Source organism: Myotis daubentonii, chromosome 8, assembly GCF_963259705.1.
Source record: "Myotis daubentonii chromosome 8, mMyoDau2.1, whole genome shotgun sequence".
In the NCBI taxonomy this organism is placed as follows: domain Eukaryota; kingdom Metazoa; phylum Chordata; class Mammalia; order Chiroptera; family Vespertilionidae; genus Myotis; species Myotis daubentonii.
The window spans coordinates 9706279-9731511 of NC_081847.1; the positions used below are offsets into that span (position 1 = coordinate 9706279).

A 25233-nucleotide genomic window follows, 5' to 3' on the forward strand; every position below is an offset into this window, starting at 1 on the left:
CTGAATTAAAGGAGGTTCGTTTGGGAATGAAAGTCTCTTGATTCTAGGACGCAAAAATCTATCATTTGTTGTCTTCAAATATGTGTTTTCTTTCCCATGTGGCAGTACCACTTAGATCAGCGGTTCTCAACCTGTGGGTCGCGACCCCTTTGGCGGTCGAATGACCCTTTCACAGGGGTCGACTAAGACCATCCTGCGTGTCAGATATTTACATGACGATCCATAACAGTAGCAACATTACAGTTATGAGGTAGCAATGAAAATAATTTTATGGTTGGGTCACAACATGAGGAACTGTATTTAAAGGGCCAGAAGGTTGAGAACCCCTGACTTAGATATTTAAAACTGTCAAGTAGAGACTGTGTTACCTTTTTAACTTGGGAGATTTTTCATCTGGGTATTTTATGTCCTATAGACAGAGTTGAAATGTTCTGTCATTGTCTTTAGCAAATAAAGTTGTGTTCATCTGGGTCACTGAACCAAGTTGCCCTGGTGAAAACCCATGTGTGCCTGCCATGGACTGTGCTCTTTAGCAAATCACCTTTGAGAGTCTCAAAGAGAGAAACAGCCACATGATACCTTGTGGTTGGGGGATGCAGGTGATATGCTGCGAATTGTCGAAGTGTTTGAATATACTTAAAAACAATGGAGGGAATGGGTTTTGTTTAAAAACAAAGTGCTAAGCTGTGACTGCTGTTGCCCAAAAGGCGTGCAAAGCAGAAAGTGTCTGTGATGGGCAAGCTGGGCAGAGGACACTCGAGATCCAGGCGAAAGGCGCCAAGAAAAAGCACCTGGACAGCCCCAGGCTAGGACTCGCCTTTAGACGGTTCTTTAGGCATAAGGTCTGTATTTGTTGAACTAGGAGGGGAACAAAGAACCCTGGTCTTCACCACGCAATGCACATGCCATTCCGTATCCACCCAGCTCCGCTTCCGGGAAGAGAGAGCCTTGGTGGTTGGGACTATTAAAGGGGGATTCAAGATTCTGTGAATCAAATTTCAGTAATTTTTTTAAAAGTCTCCATATTTATAAACATCTCACACTGGTTTCTTCCTAGTGTGGACCAGGGTTCTGAAACTATTCTAACCCAGTGTTTCCCAAATGTTGAAAGTATGCATGCCACCGTCATCACTTTTGTCATATACACTATTATTTACTTGGTATTTTTATATTGAAGTCAACCCATTTCCTAAAGGCATCTTTAAAAGAAACTTTATATTACATTTTACGTAGGAAATCAGAATCCTCAGAGGAGGAAGGTAACTGTTAATATAGCTAATAAAAAAAAGAGCTTACATTTTTGTTTGTGTTAAGTCCAAATCTAATGCCCTTTAAAGGCAGTTAGCCACCAGCAGACCAAGAATTTCCCCCCAGATCTTTTTGGAATAATTTAGTGAGAGTTGAAAAATGAAAAGTATTTTCACTATTTGAGTGTCATTTCATGTCATATCTCTCTGCAACGTAAAATCCTTTCTGATATCATCAGTGGTATGCTTTCTACACTTTGGGAAATACTCTTCTAATTTAAAGATAACAATTTTATCTTTCTCTGGCCTGCTCCATCCATTGCCTGTATTAACTGAGCTTATACTGAACCCACATGAAAACCCAGGCAGAACAAAACAATGAATGGGCAGAACAAGTTCTATCTCCATGTCCTTAGGAGTCCTTGGGAGACTTCACTCTTCTCATGGCTAAGAAGATGCCAGTGTTGGTCTGAAACCATCAATTAAAAGCACCCTTGAATTGGGCCAGCGGGCTTGGGAATGTGTCTAAAATATCAACCATTCTGCACTAAGTTGAATGATCTTATTAAAAAATGTCCCCAGCTGGATGTCATAGTCCCAGGATTGTGTATGCAAATAAAAGCTCCATAGAAATTCTCATGGGTGAATCTATATTTGCATAAACGTGTTAGGAAGCCACCCTTCAATTTCCATACAGGCTTTTTTTGTTCTGTAAAGAGAGAAAGGGGTGATAGAATTTGCGATGGAAGGGGCAACGTTAAAAAGCAGTGGTACTGTGTGCGGGAGCCCGTTTGGTAACAGCTAGTGAAACGCCATAGGCCTCATGCAGGGGATCCAGCTGAGCTCCTCTGGAGCCCTGATGAGTAGGGGCCTTGGAGTGTGAGATGAGTACTCAGCCCCAGCCCTGCCTTTCACGATGACATTCATCTCACACCCAGAATCCCTCCCCTTTGCCTGGACCCCCCAAGTTCAATCTTCCTAGGACCTCCCCAAATCACTGGCCTCCCCTCCTGCCCCTGAGGTGCATATTGGGTAGGATGGGGTCGGAAACGACTGGAAGGTGCAGAGGTGTCCCTTTCTGGGATGCTGTAATTCGCATGCAAGGACTTTGGGGTTTTGCCTCGAGTCACACTCAGTCTCTTTTCCTGTAAAAGTGGAGTACGGGGATTCCCAAATGTTCTTAATTCTCATATGCAGCAGTTTGGTAGCTCTCCCCGGCTCTTATCTCCAGACCTAGGACAGTTTGTTTATTTTCTTTACTTGATTATCCTGTTGTGCAAAACGATTGGAAAATAGGGCCATTGAAACTGACCTGGCAGATTCTATCAATAACCCTTGTGGCATGATTACAGGAGGTGTGATTAAAATCATTCTTCTTGGTTTTATTGTAACCTAGAACAGAAAAGAAGAAATCCAAGCCCTAGCTGGTTTGACTCAGTGGATAGAGCATCGTCCCGAGAATGGAAAGGTCTCAGGTTTGGGTGTGATTCTGGTCAAGGGCATGTACCTCTGTTGCACGCTCCATCCCTGGCCTGGTCGGGGCACGTGCAGGAGGCAACCAATTGACATGTCTCTCTCACATTAATGTTTCTCTCTGTGTGTCTCTCCTCCTCACTTCCACTCTCTCTAAAAACCAGTGGGAAAATATCCTGGGGTGAGGATTAACAAAACAAAAGAAAAGAAATTCAAGGATGAAATACTATCTTCTAGTTGTGCTCTAAATGGTTACCAATTCTGGTTAATGCCTAGGTTTGTTTCTCTAAGTCTCAATTTTCTTCCTATAAAAAGAATTCTTTAGCCTAAAAAAGTGGAGAAGCCTGGAATTAATAAATGGAATAACATTCTTGCTATAAAGAATAAAAGTGTCAGCTCTCCTTGGGCTGAATGTGAATCTGCAATGCCTCAGATTGGAACCTTCTCATGTGTCCCCAAACACTGGGCGTGACCACAGGCTCAGTGGCGGGCATTGTTTTAGTGCTTTGGCCACGCCCAGAAGTGCCCCGTCCCCACTCAGGTTTTCCCGAGGGGCAGTCATCAATCCTGCCAGTGCCCTTACAGTTGCTTAACGACCCCCCACCCACACTGTTTGGATGGTAAATCAGTGCTTGCTACTTACCCTGAGGTGCTGGGTATCTGTCCAGCTCGCGGCTGCCCCGTCATTGTGCTCAGCCCACTCAGCCAAAGCCGCATGAGGGTTCCACACACACAACCGAAGCCCCCAGATTCTGAAGTTCTAGAATTTCTCCCTCTTCAAAGAAGCACAGAAAACACAGCGTGTGGCTTCAAATAGTCAAATTGATGTCCTTTGCAAACACCCTATGGAGAGGCGATGTGCTGTGTGGAAAGAAAGCCAAAGTTCAGAGCTGAGGCCAGGCTGTGGCCCCTAATTAATGTCGAGCAGATCATGGGCCTCAGTTTCCCCATCCGTGAAAATTCGGGCATTGGCCCAGAGGGTCTCTAAGACCCTGTCCAACATCGAAAGTACCATGAAGCTTCCTGAATTTCCACACCTCGGTTTTACCGCCGGATTTTTTTTCTTTTAGTCAGAGATCTGACATCCCTAGAATTGAAAGGGCTTGTGTCACTAACTCCTGGAGCACAAATCATAAAATGAAGATGCTTAAAAGAGGTCAGGTCAGATGGACTGAGTGTTAAAATTGGTTATGCTGGCCAGACCCATGTGGCTAAATCAATGGCTGAGTGTCAACCTATGAACCGGGAGGTCGTGGTTCAATTCCCTGTCAGAACATATACCTGGGCTCAATCCTCAGTGGAGGGCATGGAGGAGGCAGCCGATCAATGATGCTCTCTCATCATTGATGTTTCTATCTCTCTCTCCCTCTCCCTTCCTCTCTGAAATCAGTAAAAATATTTTTTAAGAGAAAATAATTGCTAATGCCGGTGTTCACTCATGTTGAGATCAGTTGAGACTCTCTTCCTCCTAACTCCCTTTACCCCATGACTCAGGGGGAGGCTGAGCATGGGAGCTCATGGTCCTGTCCCTGAGGAAGTCAGACATCCTGGAATTGGACCTCAGCGTGGCCCAGAGGGGGACAAGAAGAGAGAATGGGGAAGGAGGACAGGAAGAGAAAGAGACAGGAGGGGGAGAGCGGAAAAGAGAGAAGGAGGGAAGGAAGGAAGGAAGGAAGGAAGGAAGGAAGGAAGGAAGGAAGGAAGGAAGGAAGGAAGGGAAGGAGGGAGGGAGGGAGGGAGGGAGGGAGGGAGGAAGGAAGGAAGGAAGGAAGGAAGGAAGGAAGGAAGGAAGGAAGGAAGGAAAAAAGAGAGAGAGAAAAAATAGGGGTCAAATGAATAACACTTGAAGTTTTGAGTCAATTACAATCTATTCAATTACTTCTAATTTAGATATAGAGGCTCCATCTAAAGGTGAAGAAATGGGGTTTGTGGGGGCTCTCCCCACTCAAGAGCCTTTCACTCAGTCTAACTGTCTCATACGTCCTCGTAGCCTGAGTCAGCGATCTCCACAGTGGAGTGTAGGAGAATAATCGAAAACTTCCATTTTAAATTATATTTATTTTAACCCTTCTGTAATTTTGAACTGGGGTTAGTAAAACAATGCATCTCTATAAGATAAACAGGCATGCGTGTTGGCGGTGCATGTTCAAAATGTCTGTACTGATAGGAACATAATCAGCATCACCTGAAGACCAACGGCCTGGGTGCGCATTAACCTTCTAACAGCAAAGTTTCTCTTACAATCAGCTGGGTTCCTAATGAGCTACTTACATAAACACGATCAATAACGGTTCCGTAGGTATTTTTGTCCAAAAGGAAAGTCTCTTGACTTTTTCCAAGATTTTAACACAAACCCACATTCATAGTAGCATATTTGGAAAAGTATGAAGAAAATTAACATGCACAACCCCAGCCCATGTTTATAAAAGAGAGATCTTTCACTTTTGAGATCTGGAGATCATTTTCAATTTTGCTTAAAACTCTATAGGGGGCTGAAAAGTCACCTGCTACGTCAGCAGACCTGAAGTCAGACAAAGCCACCTTTGTACCCCAGGAGACCCAAGGGGCAGCCAAGAATCCTACACCCACAGAAACAGCAAAGGAGGGTGCCAAGCAGAAGGGGGGGGCCTCCCCTCTGCCTCTGGGCAAACTGTTCTGGAAAAAGGTAAGTGCTGGTCTCAAGATGTGGAGAGGGCGTGGGGCCGGGATGACTTGAGAAGTTATTTCCGTTGGGCCAATCAATGAACTCAGCAACATGTGGTGTTTCTTTCTCTTCTGCAAAATGACTCAAGTAGCCATTGAGTGGAAGACTTGCTCATTGACTCAGAATGACATGCCTCGCATAGTATAAACATGTGTTTCGTGGGAAAGGAAGGGGAAGGAACAAGGAGAATACTTCATTCTTGGAATTACTCCGGTTCATGACTGCGGGTTGTGGTATTTCATGACTTCATTGTCTTTTGAAAATCACTTATTACTTGACCCCCTCCCTGCCCCGGCTTCCTCTGAGCACTCTGTCCCTGGCGAGACGAGCCCCCCTGGGCTCTGTTTGCCCAGCCAGATGTAAGCAGTCACTAGAAGCACCAGGTTTCACGATCCTTTGGAAAAGCCAAGGTGTCCACCGGCTTCCCATGGGGCAAGCACACAGCGTGCTCTGTGATGGGAAAATGTAAACCACGGTCTGATTTGTTCCTCTCTAGAACGGAGGAGCCGTGCGAGGGAGTGGTTTGGGTGGGGCTGAGTCATTCTGAGAGCTATTGTTTGGTCATCACAGCTGCCACACATGTTCCCAAGTCTTGCGTGTTTTCAATGTGGCCAAACGATGAGCAAGACATGGTGGGTGAGGCGGGCGGTGGGTGTGATCCGTAGAGCTGGGAAAATCCAATTTAGTAATTTCATCAAAACCCATGCCACTTGCACACACGGCCAGGCAGGGGATGATACAGGTGCCGCTGTGGAGTTAGTTTATTCTCTCGTCTGGAATCCTGGATTCCTAGCTGGCTTTCTGAATGTCCTCCTGTGTGTTTTCCTGCCGTGAGGAATTCTTCCTTCCAGGTTCTGCCCAGGAACAAACTCCAACACCAAGTGAAAACTGAGGGTGATGCCATTTGGTGTTCAGTTCAAACCCTCTTCCCTCACCAACCACCGATGACTTACTTTTAAAAATCTGTTATCAGCACTATAATGTAGAGGACAGTTTCTAGTGAGTGGCATCCACATAGGGGCGGCAGGGCACATGAGTTTGGTGGCCCATAGTCAAACAGGTTTACTTTTATTTAAATATATATACATTTAAAGTGTTTTAGGAAAAACAGAACTGGCACATTGAACTTGGTTTAACATATATTTTGTTCAAGGTAAGAGATAGGTTTCAAAAGCAGCCCAATTGCAAGGCAAGTGCAGCATAAGTCACGGTACTGACAGTAAGTAAGTAAAGGTAAAGTGGATCCTCCAGGACGCAGACCCCGAGACAGAAGTGAGGTGCAAGAGGAGAATGAGTGTGAAGGGTAACGGGAGTGGCAGGAGGAGGCACAGAGCCTGCCCACCAATCAGAGGTGAACACCGTGACCTGTGGCTGAGGGAGGGAATGGAGCGGGAGAAGGTCCCTCAGCCTGAGGGTGGGCTGGGCCAGAGGGGATTCCCAGCACAGACACTGGGCGTTCTGGGGCCACACTTTGGGCAGAAATAGCCCAGCACCCTCAGTGCTCAGTCATGGGCTGGGAGCAGCCGGGGAGAGCCGGCCTGGGCATCGAGGATGCTGAAGACGCCACTCGATGGCGCATACAACAAGGCAAAAACCTCACAGGAGGCCAGCCAGTATCAGATGTTGGAGGATCCCTTACGTAAGGGTTAAAGTCTGTTGTCAGACAGATCTGACTTTGAGTCCCCGTCTGCTTGGATGAGCCTCAGTTTCCTAACCTGTAAAATGCAAATAAGAAGAGCACCCACATCATGGGAAGGAAGCCAGGGTTCAGTGAAATAATTCTGCTAAAACCCTAACACGTGCCCAGCGCAGAAGTGGCCGGTGGGTGCCGTCCCCAGGTCATTGATTTCCTGGCCTCCGCTCGGGAGGGTTGGGCACTGCCCACATCCACTTCTCATCCTTCTGGGCCGCCCGGTTTGGGGGCGCCTCTAAGCCAACAAGCCGCCGTGCTTCATCCTTTCTTCCCTTAGGGCTCTATCGGAGGTGTGCTTTCAAATTCAAGCTTTTCCCATGGAGATAAAAGGCGGGTACTGGACATTTATCTCCCTAATAACAGAATTTCATTTATTTCCGTTCCACTCTTTTTTCCCCAACATTATCTGGTTTTACTTCTTTAGTCGATTCTAAAAATTACTAAAAGCTGAATCCCCTGTAAATCTTGGTTTTCCTTCTTTCGCCGGGTCAGAAAGAACCGTGGCCTCTGGAGGTAAAATGGAACGATTCACTCCCGTAACAGTATTTTTAATCGGTTTCTTTCATCAGTGCTGACTTTTTTTGTGCTAAATACTTTGTGTCAAGTAATCAGCATTGAAAAGACAGCAGTGCCTTTATTTTGTTCGTTAGATTCTACTTATAAGTGAAATCATATGGGTCTTGTCTTTCTCTAAAAAAAACAAAATAGAAACAGACTCATAGCTTCGGAGAACAGACATGCAGCTGTCAGAGGGGAGGGGGAGGGGGAGGGGCTGGGTGGAAAAGGTGACGGGATTAAGAAAAAACAAAATAAAAGCCTCATAGTCAGACAACCTTATGGGATTGCCAGAGGGAAAGGGGGTTGGGGGAGGCAGAAGAGGGTAAAGGGAGGGTAAGTGGTGATGGGAGTTGGTAGTGAACACACAGTACAGTATACTGATGACGTGTTGTAGAATTGCACCCCTGAAACCTAATTTTATTAACTAGTGTCACCCCAATAAATTCAATCAATTGATCCAAGAAAAGACAGCAGTGGGGAGATTGCTGACCTCTTGCAGTTTACAGTCTCATGGGAACTTCTCTTCTAATTGGAAATAAAATTGAGACCTTTGTTTTCTTTAAATTAAAATAAGTTTAGCATAATACTCTCCAGGTCCCTCCATGCCATCTCAAAGGGTAAGAGATCCTTCTCTTTTACTGCTGATAGTACTCTAAGAGAAATAAGCCAGTCAGAGAAAGACAAGTATCACATGGTCTCATTCATATGTGGAATCTAATGAACAAAATAAACTGATGAACAAAATAGAATCAGAGACATAGAAGCACCGAACAGACTGTAAAACCTCAGAAGGAAGGTGGGGGTAGTGGGTGGGTGCGGAGAGATTAACCAAGGAACTCATATGCATATATGCATAACCCATGGACACAGACAATAGGGTGGTGAAGGCCTGGGGTGAGAGGGCGGGACAGCTAGAAGGGGTCAGTTGTGGAAAAGGGTGATGTATGTAATACTTTAAACAATAAAGATACAAAGTAAATAAAGTAATTAATTAATTAAAATGTTTTAGTTATAAAATCATTCTTGTAAAAATTCTGTAAAACTCTGACAAGCACTAGAAAATTCTGGTGTTTCCAGCCACAAACCCGCCGTGCAAGCTGCTCCAGACATGGGCTCTGAGCGGGTGTCTCTGACATGTGACCAACACGGGAGGGGCAGGAGCCCAGCCAGTCATTTATCCAATTATCCCAACTGGATAGGTCAGCCCCTGCTGACCTAACGGCGACACGCACGGCCAGTGTGCCAAAGGGGTTTGCGCAGCTCTTGGACGCTGCCTTAGAAGGTAACCAATCACCTCCTTTTCCCAACCCCCACTCCTTGGTGACACTGAGAAGAAGGTCTCCCCTTGCTATTGGCAGGCACCTCTCTCTGTGCCACACGTGCCCACCTCCCTTTCAACAGGACTTTAACTAGAACTTAATGAGCATTTGCGAAACGTCAGAAAGACCTGGAAGTCTGAAATCATGACAACGATCACAGAAGCATCGTGTCCCAAAGCAGCTCCTGCTTCTCACCATCACCTCCGCCAGGTTCCCAGTCCCATCTCGAACACCATCTCCACCAGGTTCCCAGTCCCATCTCGAACACCGTGAACGACAACGGCCAGGACTTCCCAGGCACAGAAACCAGACACAAGCTAAGCTCATCCCAGCCAGCGGGGCTGGCAAAGAGGCTTGAAGAATTGAAAACTGCTCTTTGGAAATGGTGGGAGGACTGTCCCCGCCTAACGCGGGCAGTATATTGCCTCTTGAAACTTTAGCAGGTCAGGTTGGAGGCGGTCTGGCTTTCAAAATATTGTTTAGTTCCTCACCTGTTCATAATATTAAGTAGCATGCAACTGTTCTCAAGGAGAAAGAGTGTAATTCCAAGAAAGCTACTCTTCTGAATGGCCTATGGTTTCTTGACAATCAGAAGCTTCCAGAAAACCCACAGTCCTTTTCAGGGGCATGTTTGTGCCCAGGTAAATGTCATTATAAGAAGCAGATAAATACAATAAATGATCCACACCGAAGTCTAGAGAGAAAGAAGTCTGGTAATGGGAAAAGACACTCAAACAAACACCCACCACCACCACCACCAAAAAAAAAAAAAAAGTGTTTCTGATCCTGGAAGTCATCATGGCAGGAGGAAAACTTGGTCCTAAGAACCACCTCCACCACTTTTTAGCTGTTCCACCTGGGACAAGTGACTGCCCCTCTCTGAGCCTCCGTTTCCTGCTGTGTAAATGAGGGTCCCCATTCTTACCGCTCGGGGCCACAGTAAGTGAGAGAACATATACAAAGCGCCAAGGGCAAAAGATGGATTTGTAAATGTCAGCTCCCGTCTCCCCTTCCACTGGATGTTTTAAAGGTAAAAATAAAGGCAGGACTGGGAACTAAGTAGATATGGGGAGGAGTTCTTAACCTGAATCCAAGAGCAGAGATGTGAGAGTGAATGAACACCCGGAAACCATGTGCAAAGTACGTTCTTCATGCTCACTTTCCAGGAAGACAGCCCGATCTGTCCAGTGAACCTGGACTGAAGTGGCCTGTAAACACCACCACCCGGAAAGTTTAGGCACAGCTGCAGGAAAGACCAAAGGTGAGCTCTGCAGCCAGAGCTTGGCAAACCGACATAACAATTGTGGCATCGTCTTTGGATAGAATAGGGCTAACTCCGCTCCTGTTTGGGGCAGGGCAGGGAGTAACCGTGAACTTGGATGTGTTGGGCCCCAGCCCTCTGGCTGTCCATTGACGTGTTTTACCAGAATTAGGCTTGGACAGAGGAACGTGGCCCCTATTGAGGGCTGACGTGAGCAGCTTCTGACTCTGGCCACTGTGCGATGGTCAGGACAAGGCCGAGGGCCTGCTTGTTACGCGGCGCCTGCTGCTTTCTGCGGACCGTGGATGACTCTCTCTGGTCCTCCACAGAATTTTCCTGATCATCATTTGTTTTTACCTGACAGTGTCCATGTATTGTGTGACCGAACACATTTCCCCCTTTCCAACAGCTACCAGGACATGTCACCATAAACGTGTTACAGCCAAGACTGCGGCTTGTGCTCTCTATAGTGACCCCTCTCCAGGCTGCACTGGCTGTTCATTTTCCCTTTGTTGCATTTAAAACTACATAGCATGTATGATCTTGCTCTTCTGTGTACATTTGTGTCAGCTCCTTCGAGTTCTTTCTGGAACAAGGCACATAAGCAACGTCCTGGAGTTGCACCCGGAGGCTGTCAGCCCCGGTGTCTGTAACATTCTGACTCTTGCTTTTGTTTTTATCTTCCCTTCAGTCGGTTAAAGAGGAGCCCGTCCCCACAGGTGCAGAGGAGAATGTAAGTGACACATGACGCGAGACTCATTCCATTCTCATCTGCATGTTGGACAGGGGCCCCTCAGCTCCCGAGTTGTGTTCCTGCATGCTCCCAGGGTTGCTCCTCTGCCGTGGACTCTTTCACCCTTGCACGGGATCAGGGACCTCTGGGGAATGACTTGGGGTGAACATTTGTAATGCCCATTGAGTCAGTGCCAACTAAGTGCAAAATCAGAGCACATGCTTTTATCATTTGTTATCCTTTAGGGGCTGAAAGAGTCTACTAACTGTAAGAGCATCTTTATACTTCCTTCGGGGACAAGGATGCCACACCCTCTGCTCCATTCTGCTCTGGTTGCTTCTTTTCTTTCACGTTCATTTGCATGACAACCCAGATTCTCTACTAACGGTGGGTGGTACCCAGGACAGGCACTCGCCTCAGGCATGAGAGCCTCTTGCTGCAATAGGTGCTGAGACTGTTGGTCTTGGGTGGGAGAGCCAACTCCGTGAGTCTGTACCTGAGAGACTTAGGTGGAGCCCCACTGTCTTTTTGGCCCTGATCTTCGGAGCAATGGCCAAAGTTTTCAAGACTGTGCACTCATGTCTGAAGGAGCGGGCTCCACACCAGACGCCACGAAAATGTTATCTTTCCAAAACATCTTCCCGGGAATGAATGAGTTGGCCTCGTGCTCTGAAAGTGGCAGTCCCTGGAAACTTTAATGAGTGGGGATGGTGAGTTCACTGCTCCTCAACTTAGAAACGGAGCACCATCGTTTTGCCGGAGCAAAATATACTCTGCTCTTCTGGGTGTCTCTTGTGTACTTGCCATGGATAGGTTGCGTTTTCGTTTTCATTTAGTTGCTGGAACTGAACAAATACTGAAAATCCAAGCACATTCCAGAAATATTGTTGGCGATGTGGAATAGAAATTAGAATGGCTATGTTATCATTCTTGTGTGTGTGTGTTTCTCTGCAAAAACTTCGTGGCCCTGAGTTTTTTTGCAGAGAAACTTCCTCTAGGCATTCGTGAGTGGTGGCCTGTCTGAGGCACCGGGTCTCCCACAGCTCACAGGCCGCGATGCAGAGTTAATGTCTAGTGGGCAAACAGGAAATATTTCACTTTCTAGTAAGGAATTTAAAACAGGAATATAAACATAAGTTAAATTACTGATACCAAAGATAAATGCAAAAGCTGAGAGATAAATGAAAAAAAAAGCAAAATATTTTCTCAAGAAAATAAAGAAGCATTACAAAAATTGGCTATAAATCAGTTTACAAAACTCACAGCTCTAGTAAAAACTGTATAAACCAAATTTTAAGAGTAAGTATGGTATAATATTTGAGGCAGAAAGTGAAACTGTATTTTTCCAAAATATGTGTCTTCATGCAACATCTAATATCCCCTCCTGGCATCAAGCAAGGGGGATTTAATCCGAAATTATAGTGTAAATCTGACTCTAATTGTGTTCATTAAAATGTGCAGATGTAATCATACATTCTAAATAAGGAACAACTTTTTCCAAAGCCCTGGCCTGGAAGGAAATCAGAAAACTATCCAAATAAAAGTGAAATTCTCATGTCTATATATGCAAATAAGCTCCTAATTTAGCTTAAATCCTTCTGGGTTTCCACACTGGACTTTCCTTGGCTGCTGAAAGCCAACTTGTGGGGGAGTCTTTTTTTTTAGAATAGACTCTGGTCCAGGATTTATGAGTTGACACCTGGCAACCTTAAGAAGGGCCCGGCAAGAGAACCACTGGCAAGCAGATCAAGTTGATTGATAGAGGTATCACCATACAACCTGATCGCTTTATTGTGTGAGTAATTTTCCCTCCAGCCCTGCCTCAAAGCCAGAATAATTCCGAACCAGAGTCCGTGAATCAGACTGTTCATTACTTACCTAAGGCCATTTCTCTTTCTCCACCTGGCTTCCCTTGATCTTAGGCAAGCTTGGTAACTACTACATCCCCAAAGTATTTGATCATGATTAGTCTAAACCAATAATTCCATATTCTTCCCCAGTAATCAGTGTAGGAGTAAAAATGTTACCGACTTTTGGCCAATGAAATGGCTCCTGAGGTAGGGAATTAAAGTACAGAAGTTCATTTGGAGCAAAATCTTTTGCTATGATCTTCCTTCCTTCTTAGGACCCTGGGTGGAGGATGTGATGCCTGGACCTGTGGCGGCTACTTTATATCCATGAGGTAGCAAATAAAAGCCAGCATGCCAAAGATGTCAGAGCCCAAGGGTAGAAAGAGCTCAGGTTCTCAGAGAAATTGTGGAGCCACTAAACCAATCCCAGAACTTCTGACTTTCAAATGTTTTGTTCCATAGCATTATTGGATAGGTCACTATTAGCTATTCAGTTACTGGTAGACAACTTCATCCTCACCAAAATGACTCCTGACCTGCGGTGTGACATGGGCCAAGTCATTCAGTCATTCCGATGCTTCCCCTGTCAGTAGAGATAACGTTGCCTGCGCTGAGCTGTCTCTGAACTACTTACCGAGGCCAGTATTAAACTGCCTTGCACAGTGACAGGCGCAGTAAACAGGTAGTTATTAGCATCATCTCTAAACCGGGCGCATGTGCATGGGGGGTGATTCCAGGGAACCTGTGCCCACATGGCAAACAGCTCTCTTAACAGCACACGCAGCAGCAGGAGTGTGAACTGAGCGTATTACGCACCAGGCGCTGTTCTAGGCACTTTACCTGCTTTGCCCAGTTTGATTCTGAAAACAGCTTTCTGATGTGTATGCTGTTCCCATGGAAAGGTGAGCAAATGCAGGCCCAGCGATGCTGAGTGGGGACTTGGCGTGTGAGAGCTGCTGGGAGGGGCAGAGTCGGACTTAGGCCCAGGCAGGCTGGTGCTGGAGGCTGCGCTCATAATCACCGTGTGCCCTGGCTGCACTGCAGGCTGACCCCAGGGCTCCTGTGGCTGAAGCATATTTTTCAGAAATGCAATTGAATTAAATTGGGCCTAGACGTGGGAGTCCACGCCCACCCCTGACTGCCAGGCCAGTCCCTCCTTTGGCTCCAGTCTGAGCTGGTTTCCTAAAGCCAGAACCGGGTCCCAGGCCCCGCAGAAGCCTCCTCACGAACGTGTTTTCTTTGGCTGGCCCCGTGCTGTGTTCTTCGAATCCCTGTAGATGGAGCAACCTGTCTGTTCTTCATGGCAGTTCCCACCACTCCCCCTTGTCTTCTATCTGGCCAGTCCAAGCTGAGATCCCCTGCTGAAAGCCAGCGTCTTGGCTCCTGGGACTTTTGAGTTTGTAACTCTCCAACCGAGATCTTTGTTTACAAAGCGAAGATGCTGGAAGCCATGCCAATATTTTAAGAAAAGGTGGGGGAAACAGCTGAGATGTAACTGCCTCATTTCGGGGTGTTGATGTGTTGGTGGACAGACAACTTCCTGTTCCCGTTGACAATGCTGAGATAGGTGCCCAAGGTCATCATTTGGGTCATTTGCAAATCCTGAAGGACAGGATAGGGGTTCCCCCACAGCCTGCTCTGCTTTGGAAGTAAGCCCCTCCCCCTCCTCCCTGCAGTGAGGACAAGACGGAGGAAGCTGGGCTCTGGCACCAGGAAGCCAAACTCTGCTTCCCTCCAAGGCAGGGACAGCAACCGTATGTCAAGGGCCAGAGAGTCAAGATTTTAGACTTCACAGGCCACACACAGTCTCTGATGGACATATCTCTCAGTTAAAAAAATATTTACAACCTTTAAAAATGTGGGCCCATTCTTAGTTTGGAGGCCATACCTCAACGGACGCGGATGGATCCGGTAATGGTTTGCCAATCCTGCCTGAGGAAACAAACTAGCAAACAAAAGTTATAAACCCTCTCAGTTAACTTTGGTCCTGTTGCAGGGACCAAAACCAATGCAGAAACTGCCCCAGATGTGACCAGGGCCCGGCGCAAAGGCAGGCCATGCACAAGGACACGTGTGGGATCAGAGGCAGGTGACCTGGACCTCCCAGCTGTGCACCAGGGCTGGCTAGCCATCCTCACAGACAATCAGGGACACTGAGCTCACCAGGCACCATGCTGGGGGCTGTAAACAACTTTGCCAAGTTCATTTCTCTTCTGAAAGTCTGAACTTGAGCTAAGCAACAATGACGGTCTGGGGTGGAGAAGGAAATGAGTTAGCGAGGACGTGGAGTCTATTGATGGAGGGGCTTTCGCATGATCCTTTCTGCACAGAGGACAGTTACCCCCAGGTGCAGGGAGCAAGGATGTGGAGTGGAAGTTGTCCCGGTCATGGTCTCTGAAGCCGAACTCTTAGGGGAATGATTTCCCCGATGTTTACACAGGCAGGTGCAGGTCACCTACGTCACATCAGAGGTGGGCCTCCTAGAAGGGGAGGCGTTTGGGGCAGCTTTGAGGGCCCGTCCCCAAAAGGCACTTCCTGTCCAAGCATATACCTTCCTGGGGCGGGTTTTGCTTCCAGGCCGCCTGTTGGCAGTTGTGGAGAAAGCAGCTGTGAGCGCACCTTGTAAGACATGAGTGCCCCCTCTTGAAGATTTGCCTGCGTAGAAACAGTCATAGACTCAAACCTGTAGCCACTGGGCCGATGCAGGGCAACCAGGACCCCGCTTTATAAAACATGGTTGGGGGCAATGTTTTTTTACTGTCTTATTACCTGGCAAAACAATCCAGGTGGTGTGTGAGTCACCGGTAGAGGTTAGAAGGTCCCAGGAAGTAGACTCCGCCTTACAAACAGTGGATCTCAACGAAGAGGCGGAGGCCACACCTGCACCCCCAGAAGGAAAACTCAAAAGAGAAGAACGCAAGCCACCGACAAACTCCCTGATGGCGTTCCTCAGACAAATGGTAAGCTGCTCGCTTCCGGTGCAGGCAAACCTGAACCCCTCGCACAGCTTCCGAGGCTAAAATCGCATGTACACGTGCATGAGATAGAATTACAGGCGGGGTGGAGGGCATGTGAATTGTGCAGTGAGAAAATTCCCTTTTATGCTTCAGATTCAATCACAGAGAAAGTCTGTTTATTGCTAATCCCATATAATAAAGAAGGAATATGCAAATCGACTGTTGCTCTGTCACAACGATGGCAGCGCCCACACCAGAGGCGGGGTTTCTGTAATGAGCCTTAACCCTTAACAAGCAATCAGCAGGGACCTGAGACTGCACCAACCCCCCCAACTTGGGGCTTGACAGGGGACCTCAGGCCATGCCCCCTGCCCCAGCACCAGACCAGGGGACCTGAGGCTGTGCCCCCCCCACCGGGTGGGGCTTGACAAGGGTGGGACCAGCTGGGTCTGGATCTTACCCAATGGGGGTGGGGCCGGCCAGGGCTTGGTCTCAGGAGATTTTGAGATGCACGTGGGTGGGTGGGGACTTGACTCTGGGTCCCGTGGTGTGCCCCAGACTCTGACAGGAGGAAGATTTTCATATACATTTTACTAATTTTCTTCCATCTCTGACACTTCTGTTATAGAGAAAGGGCAAATAGCAATATTAAAATATTTCCTCTAATTAATCCCCTTTTGGTATGCACGAATTTTGTGTACCAGGCCACTAGTATTTCATAACCTTTCGTTAACCTCTACTAACCCCTTTTTTATTGATTTCAGAGAGAGGAAGGGAGAGGGAGAGAGAAACATCAATGCAAGAACATCCATCAGTTGCCTCCTGCACACCCCCACCAGGGGTTGGGCCCCAACAGGGAATCAAACTGGTGCCCTCTTGGTACACAGGATGATGGTCAACCTACTGAGCCACACCAGCCAGGGCTCTACTAACTCCTTTCTTAACAAAGAAAGAGCTGGCCTTGGATCCTGAGTTTTAGCAGACAACAGTATCCACCTAGAAGTTAATATTATTGTTTACTTTTATTTATTTGTGAAGGTTCTACCTGTTTATGGCAAAAGACACTGCTTTTCTTATTATGGGAATTATATGCCATTTCCTTTGAAAACACATTTATGACCTAAAGAACATAGGCATTTTTAAAGGATTAAGTAATGAATAGTCAAAGTTATATATTGATGTTGAAAAAATTCTGAAGGTGGCACAGACTTGGATAAAGCTGACTTGTAGATATTCAAATAAGGAAATGAGAACATAATTTTCTAAGAATGAATATGTATAACTTAGTTGGTAAATTCGCCATGCTCTTAGTTATATAGAATGGAAAGAATTCAGGGATACAGCCTTTGGTGTCTATAAAGCATCATCCACATTAAATATCTAAAGATCCAAGAACCTAAATAATATAATGAACTAACACCCACATCAGTCGGAAGACAAAAGACAACAATGCATGTAAAAGGTCATTGGTTTAATTCTCTTTTAATGAAAAACAAGAATTTCATTATCGTGTGCCTTCATGTTCATGAGTATTTGGGAATTTAATCCTTTAAGAAAGCAACTCTAATTTCACAGGCCTAACCTGTTAAGGAATTCTTTCTAGTCCTCAAAATGAAACAACACAACACCCTTGCCAGTGGGAGTTGAGGCATATGCGAAATAACTCTTAGAAACTGTTGGCAGGAACTGTTCTCTTTCGTTGCTGGTTTCTCATGGAGAAGCTGTGTAGGGGAAGGCGTGGGCACCCTATGTGGCTGGAACCCCATCCATATTCCTGGCCATTTGCTCTGCAATTTGGCACTGAAAATGGGGATCAAGATTGGAGATGTTTAAACCAATTTGTACACAATGTCAGGAAAGAAAAGAACATTTGGCCTGTTTCTGAAAACCCACCTGCATCACAAATGGGGTCCCCAAATAGCTCGTCAGAGCCTTGAGTGTGATCCAGCTGGCCCATGTCTGAATGGAGTTGAGAGATAACATGTATGTCAGACAGAATGACTCTCTCTTCCAAATAACCAACATGCTCGACTTCTTCACTTAAAAGAGAGGAAAACACAAGAGACTCCAAATAAAGCATAAAAGACGTGTAAGCCATCCATTCAAAACAAATCCTTACATTCCAATGAGTCCCATGTTACTTAAATTCATCCTCCAGAGCTATCCATTGCTTGGTGATATTTTCTAGCAGTAGAAACTGAGTAATCTGAACTGTTAGGGGAACAAAATTGGAAACAAAAGTCCTTTGGAATTGATTTTCCATAGGATAGGATAGGGATAGAAGTAGACGCCTTTTATTTTCTGAAGCAGACTTCAGGGGATTCATAGTGTCAGGTCTCACCATGTCCATTGTTTTTAATATCTGTTGCCCAAGAAAAGGGTGGTGCCTGGGAGCTTAAACATTGTTCCTTTGATTGTGTAAACTCCAAAGCTTCCATGACTGTTGGGATTTCCCCTAAAATTCCAGATATCCTAATGACTCTTGTCTTACATTCTGTTTTGATTTCATTATAACATTATATTACTACTAGAGGCCAGATGCACAAAATTCATGCAAGGGGCTTGGCCCTCGCAGCCGCGGCAGCTTGCCTCAGCTCTCGCAGCCCCAGCTTCGTCCGGAAGGTCATTCGGCTGTCCAGTCTAATTAGCATATTCCACTTTTATTATTATAGATTGTGATTAATTCAAATCCACAAAAGACTTGGGTTTGCTAGTTTACCGCAATCCCCACTACTTCCTATTGTCACATCCAGCCCAGCTCACTCATTTATGTTGCTGGCCCTACCTCTGTGAGTTTGAAGTCCCTGATACAGAGCCACGTCATCCTTTATAACAACTTCATTGAGTCTCATTGTCTGGATTTATTAGACTCTGATTTGCTCTTGCTCTGTTGGTGGACAATTGGTTTGTTTCCAGCTCGTTGCATTTCATTCATTCACTTATTGAACAAATAATTATTGAGCACCCACTTTACTCAGGCACAAGGGATACAGCCGTGAGCATCAGACATGGTTCTTGTCCTCATGGAGACGAAAGCTAAGGAAGAAAACAGGCGTTTATTTTTCTCTCTCTGACGCATTGAGTGAGCACAAACCATGTGTCTTACACACAAGGTCTCACCTACTTCGCTAACTGGCATGAACACCCCTGCCCCCTGCTTTTATGCATCTGTGTTAATATGCCCTTAGTGTAGCCTCCTGGAAGTCAGCTTCGGCAATTATTTTGAGGAAATATTTTTAGATTATATTTAATGGCTTCCAAACTAATCTAAAGTCTTTGTATTTATGCAGGAAGGAAAAAAATAAACTGCTCTAAGGGCTTGAAAATAGAGACAGTACCTGGTCCATCTCTATGGCATTCTTTGTTTTTTGTGTTGTTGTTTTGTTTTTTGAGTAAAATAAGGAAATGTTTCCACTGATTTTAGATATTGTTACATAATATAGTTTTTTTAAATAACTGACTTAATAGAAGAGAATACTCAATTTCAAATGAATCCCCTTGTTTGTAAGCTATGTCTCCAGTCACCAGATCATTGATTTTCCACCTTCTAGTCTTTGTCACCCTTAAGTTTCCTTCAGATAATGCATTCACCATCCCATGATAAAGTAACTCTTGGTTGAGTTTTTATTTTAATAAATGTATTGCCCAGTTCATTTCTAAAGAGAGCTTTTTCCTTCCAGAAATTGACCTCATAAAAGTAAAAATAGAAAGAATATCATTTTTTTCCAAATAATTTTATTTCAGGGAGGGGGGGAAATAGTCATGTAAGTACTTACCTTACAAGTAAATATAGCACTTCACAAAGACCCTCTGGGCTCCTACAGACCTTCGGCATAATTGCAAGGAACAGCTGAAACATCTGTCATGCCCCAATCAAAAATGATGCTTCTATGCATTAAGTCAACTGTATGTCAAGAAATTGGATAGTTGAAGCATTATATTTTTATAAAGTGAGTGGGTAGAGGACAGTATTCATGTACCTGCAAACCAGGTAGGCAGATGAAACCATAAAGGTGGTAGAGAGAAATAGAGACATACAGATCTATCATTTGTCAATATTAATAACACCCTGTACTTGAAAAGTACAGTACGTTCCTCCTCCAAAATTAGTGCCACATACATTGTTTCACTGAATCCTCCTCCAGTCTCCTTAGACCATTAGTTTTGAAGGAAACTCTTTGTTAGAGTAACATTCTCAGGTTTAGGTAAGAAAGACTGTGAGCTTCAGTATTGGGCAAAATACATTCAATCTAATGAGTCTAAGAAAACCTGTTGAGATTTACTATCTGGAACGGGGTGGGGAAGACGGTGGTTTGTAATGGTAACTATAAAACAAAACACAAGAGTTTTCTAGCCAAAGTTCTGGGCAAGGGGGATTGTTACTGTTGTTTTTTAAATATATTTTTATTGATTTCAGGGAGGAAGGGAGAGGGAAAGAGAGATAAAAATATCAATGATGAGAGAGAATCATTGATTGGCTGCCTCCTGCATGCCCCACTCTGGGGATCGAGCCCACAACCCAGGCATGTGCCCTGACCAGAAATTGAACCCTGACCTCCTGGTTCATAGGTCGACGCTCAACCACTGAGCCATGCCGGTCAGGCTAGCCAAAGTTCTTTTTTTTTTTTTTTGGCTAAAGTTTTACATATGTCTCCTTTTTCCCCAGTTGACTCCTTCCCTCCCCCCTCCCCCCCAGCCATTCCCACCCTGGGCAAGCCCCTACTGCCCCAGTGTCTGTGTCCATTGGTTATGCTAATATGCATGCATACAAGTCCTTTGGTTGCTCTCTAACCGCCCCCCCCCCAACCAGTTGTCTCTGGATCTATTCTTATTTGTCAAATTATGCTGATCATTATATCCCACATATGAGTGAGATCATGTGATATTTATCTTTCTCTGGCTGGCTTATTTTGCTTAGCATAATGCTCTCCAGTTCCATCCATGATGTTGCATGCTGTTGCAAATGGTAAAAGTTCCTTATTCTTTACCACAGCATAGTATTCCATTGTGTAGATGTAACACATTTTTTTAATCCACTCATCTGCTGATGGGCCCTTAGGCTGTTTCCAAATCTTAGCTATTGTAAATTGTGCTGCTATGAACATAGGGGTGCATTTATCCTTTCTGGTTGGTGTTTCTGGTTTCTTGGGATGTATTCCTAGAAGTGGGATCACTGGGTCAAATGGGAGTTCCTAGCCAAAGTTCTTGATCCCAAATTCTTCCCTGAATATGAACTATAAATGCTGAACTGCTCATAAGGAAGGGTTTCTGGAAGCAATGTTTGTTTGAGCAAGTTCTGTCTTCACCAGCAATTTGCATTTCTCTCTACTCTTAAAGGGGATGAATTCTGCACTTCTCAGTGATTAATAGTAATGATGATAATAGCTTCCATTTGTTGCGTGCAAAGGGAGTGGCTGGTACTGTGCTAATCAGCACATCGCGTGTACCACTCACTTATTAATATAAAAACCCCGCGGAACGAGCACTCCTCCTGCCCTGCTGTGCGGGTGAGGGCACAGAGACTCGGGCTGAAGCGACCTGCCCGAGGTCACAGAGCTGCTAACTGGCCAAGCCAGAGCTCAAACTCGGTTTTTGTTGATTTGCCCTTCTACTCGTGTTATTTCTGCTTCCTGGGCTTCTCCTGGTCGCTGGCTTTCTCTGAGACGACCTGGAGATAGGCCAGCCAGAGCTCCATTTTGGTGATTCTCTGAGTAATGCTTTCTGAGCAAACATCACTTTTATGTCGTGGTCCTACCTGAAATTCCCTAAAATTACACTCACTTGGAATTACAAGGCAAAAGGGGAGGAATGAATACATGATGGGTGTAAAGCTTGGACATAGTTTTCTGAAAGTTTTTGTCACTAAAATGCGACTGGCCTCCACTGTGTAATTTTGTCTGAATTGTCCAATTTCGTTCCAAGTGAGCATCTTGGTAAAACACCAAGTTTGGACTCATAGCCTTTGTTTATCCTGGAAATTTCTAGCAGGTCCTGTTCCTGGGATGTATTGTAGTGAGGCCGATCAAGTAAACAGTGTTGCTGATATGCTCACACCCCATTAAAATGGCTTCCCAATTTTTCTTGTAAATCTCAATTTGGGTTGGATAACATCTCCATCAAAATACATGCCAAACGTCCCCATGAGAATTCTGAGTACCTAAGAGATATATGTATTGGAAATGGTTCAGACATGCCTCAGAGTATCAAGCTGTAGGAATGTACGACCCAGCAAAAGGAACAGAAAATAACTTTATGCAGACCCAAGGCTTGGGTGTCACAACCAGGTCCTGTCTCCACCCTTTGACTATCATGAACAGAAATAAACTCCATGAAGACAGTTGCTCTGTATCATGTTGGAAAATTTCTGAAATTATTTCAGAGTCTTCAGACTGTTCTTTAAAGTATTTGTCTCTGAATTTTAGTCTCTTTAAACAGGAACTCTGCTATTTTTGACAGCTGGAAAAATAAGTTTCTGTGGTTGTGGTCCTTTTAATACAGAGCCCAAGATGAACTGTTCCAATTCGTCTCTGAAGAGGAGTTCTGCCCAGAGGAACAGAAGGGGAATAGAGAGAAATTGAACAAGGGACGAGGGAAGGAATTAAGGAGGGAGGGAGCAATGAAGAACCACCAAATGTCACCAATGAAAGGCTACCAATGGTTTAATTGTTTATTCATCTACTTTATTTTTATTTGTCCCAGTTTTATTAAGATATAATGGACATATATCACTGTATGGCTTTCAGGTGTACAGCATAAAGGTTTGAAAGTTTAATTAGCATTCATAATCTCATACAGGTACAATTAAAAGAAATGGGGGGAGAAAAAATGTTTCTTCTTGAGATGAGAATTCTTAGGACTTAGTGTCTTATCAACTTTTCTATATCACACAGCAGAGGACACTGTAGTCATCTCGTTGTACATCACACCCTAATACTTATTTATCTTATTACTGGGTGTTTGTACCTTTGGGCCACCTGTTTGTTCATTGACTCATTCATTGATGTTTTCAGTCACTTCCTGGTTCCAACATTGGTATTTTCATCACCACTTATTTATCCCAGAATGACCTAACCCTGCAGTCGAAGACTTGTCTTGTTGTTGTCATTTTTGGATGCTGCTGCTTGAATTTATTAGACTCTCTGGGCGCAGACCATGTGGAAAGAATGTATCTCATAAGTAATCCATTTCCACTTGGTCGTCCATTTGTCTTGATCTGATTCTCAACAACGAATGACTGCGGCCACCCGTATCAGAACGGCCTTTGCGTGCTCTATTTTGCTGTGCGAGCGGTAGCTGAAAGGCCATTGTCTGTTTGTTATTTTAGTCAGTGAAAGGGGATGGAGGAACCACCCACTCAGAAGACATAAATGGGAAAGACTCCAGCTACCAAGTAAGTGACGGGTGACCTCGGTTCGGTGGTGGGTTTAGCTGTCGTGCCCTCGGTTCTTTCCAGCCTCATTCCTAGTGCAGTCCTCAACCATGCCAGCTCAGTCCGTGTCTCCAGGTTAAGCGCCTACTGTCTACCAGCACTAATGGGCTCTGCACATACAGCAGGAACAAGCGAGAGTTCCCCGGCTATTTCTTATTGCAAAGCTTTCCCACATGCTCTTCCCTCTTCTCCACATGGAAAATGCCTCCCTGTCCTTTAAGTCCTGACCTAAACATCACACGGGGACTTGAATCAACGAGTATTTCCTGAGTGCCTCCTCTGTACTGGCACTCGGATCCACACAGTCTCTCAGGATCACCTCTGGTGATGTTAAACCAGATGAGCAGTTTTTCCAGGACTTTCCCAGTTTTAAAACTGTTCCATGTCCTGAACGCCCGCCCCCGCCCCCCTACTCAAACCAACCAAGACAATTGGCCTCCTTATTCACATGGGCCCGGCACGGTGTCATTACCAGCTCATGTAGTCCTCCCAGCGGCACAGGTATGATTTCTTTAGTTACCTCCATACAGAGGAGGAAGCTGAAGGACCGAACACACAGCAAGGCCACACAGCCAGGTTGTGACAGCACTAGAACCTGGTCCCTTTGACTTCATACACCAAGCTCTTAGCTATTCGCTGTATCTTAAGATTGTCCATGCAACAAAATCAGTGGGGGAGCTGTTTGAATGGGGCCACTGGCTACTGATCTTTTCTGGTGGGAGCCTCTGGCTCATTGTCTGCTGTACTTGGACCTTCTGTGCCTTAGCATTTGCTAGAACGTAGGCAGCAGGGGTCCGACAGAAATACTGAGGACACAAAGTTGCAGAACAGCTTCTCGGGTGCACTGAGTGTCTGATTCTGATTTCTGCCGGGGGACGGGGGGTGGATGCTTGCCCTCCTGGGGCTGCAACCTGCCGAGACCTGGGGACTGGGGACTTCGCTGTCTTCCCACTTCCTTCCAAGGCATATGCTCAATCCACAACGTCAGTGACAGCTCTCTGGCTGCTCCTTCTCAATCAAACTGCCACCTTGTCATAGAATTTCTGGGCCTTGGGACAGTAATAACTTCATAAATCAGAGATTGCGAACATATGTCCAGTAGATCGAACGTGGCTCACAGGGTACTGGGGCTGTGGTTGGCTGTAAACAGCGCTTCAAAACTTGAGAAGTCAGTACTTAAAAATACACATATGTCACATTTAAAAAAATAAATTTTAAGTTTCCATTGAAAAACCAGATCTGATGATTACACTGGGCTGTAATCCTACATAGCCTCCCTAGGCTGGGTCTGAGCAGCTGTTTAAACAGGACGTGTGACATTCAGCACACCACAGCCCCCCACTCCAAATCATCTCCCTAAAACATCAAAGACAGCATTGCTTCAACTGGTGTCTTCTTACACTAGAGAAATAGTTCCTTGTCCCTACTTTGGTTTCGCAACTGGAGGAATAAGGTCTCCAAAAAAATTATTCTTACCTGTAGCCTCGGTCATGTTTTATTTTATCTGTCTGGCCCCTGTAGGCATTTCAGTTCAAGAAAATTGTGGAGAAAAGGCTTTTACTTCCTAGTAGATTTTTTTTTTTAATCTGTCATTTATTTACCCAGTATTTTCTAGAATTTTGGATTTTACAGCCTCATCTCTCCAAATTGTAGAAACCAAGTAGGATTATAAACATTCCACTTTAGCATGAAAGGATGTAAGTTCAAAACTAAAAATAAAACAATCATCTTCTTTATCACTGTTTTATGAAGCAAAGGGACAATTTCACACCAGAAATCAAGGTAGACATAGAATAGAAAAGGTATCCCCAAGAAAAGAGTCGCATGCAGTTGTACATGCAGAAACATCTCAAAACTAGCATTAGCATGAAGGGCTTCAGGAACAGCTAGATCCAGGCGCACACACAAAGCCATCAATATGTGGGCTCTTCCTTTCTTCCTCTCTCAGCTTTCCTCTGTGTTAGCTAACTTTTCAAACGTGTTTTTCCTGGAAGTGCCCGTGGCTCTGG

At 45.2% G+C, this 25233-nt stretch overlaps 1 protein-coding gene across 8 annotated transcripts in view; it reads left to right on the forward strand.

Moving 5' to 3' along the window:
* BCAS1 (brain enriched myelin associated protein 1) overlaps positions 1-25233 on the forward strand; it is a 67050-nt gene that overhangs the window by 36944 nt on the left and 4873 nt on the right. The window contains exons 7-11 of one of the 8 annotated variants that reach the window (XM_059705262.1): positions 708-842; positions 5209-5385; positions 10947-10988; positions 15625-15798; positions 23120-23185. In XM_059705262.1, coding sequence (XP_059561245.1) covers positions 708-842; positions 5209-5385; positions 10947-10988; positions 15625-15798; positions 23120-23185 — 594 coding nt within the window. The remainder of the gene's footprint in view (positions 1-707; positions 843-5208; positions 5386-10946; positions 10989-15624; positions 15799-23119; positions 23186-25233) is intronic. The other 7 variants (XM_059705265.1, XM_059705263.1, XM_059705264.1 and 4 more) reach the window with 7 other exon arrangements.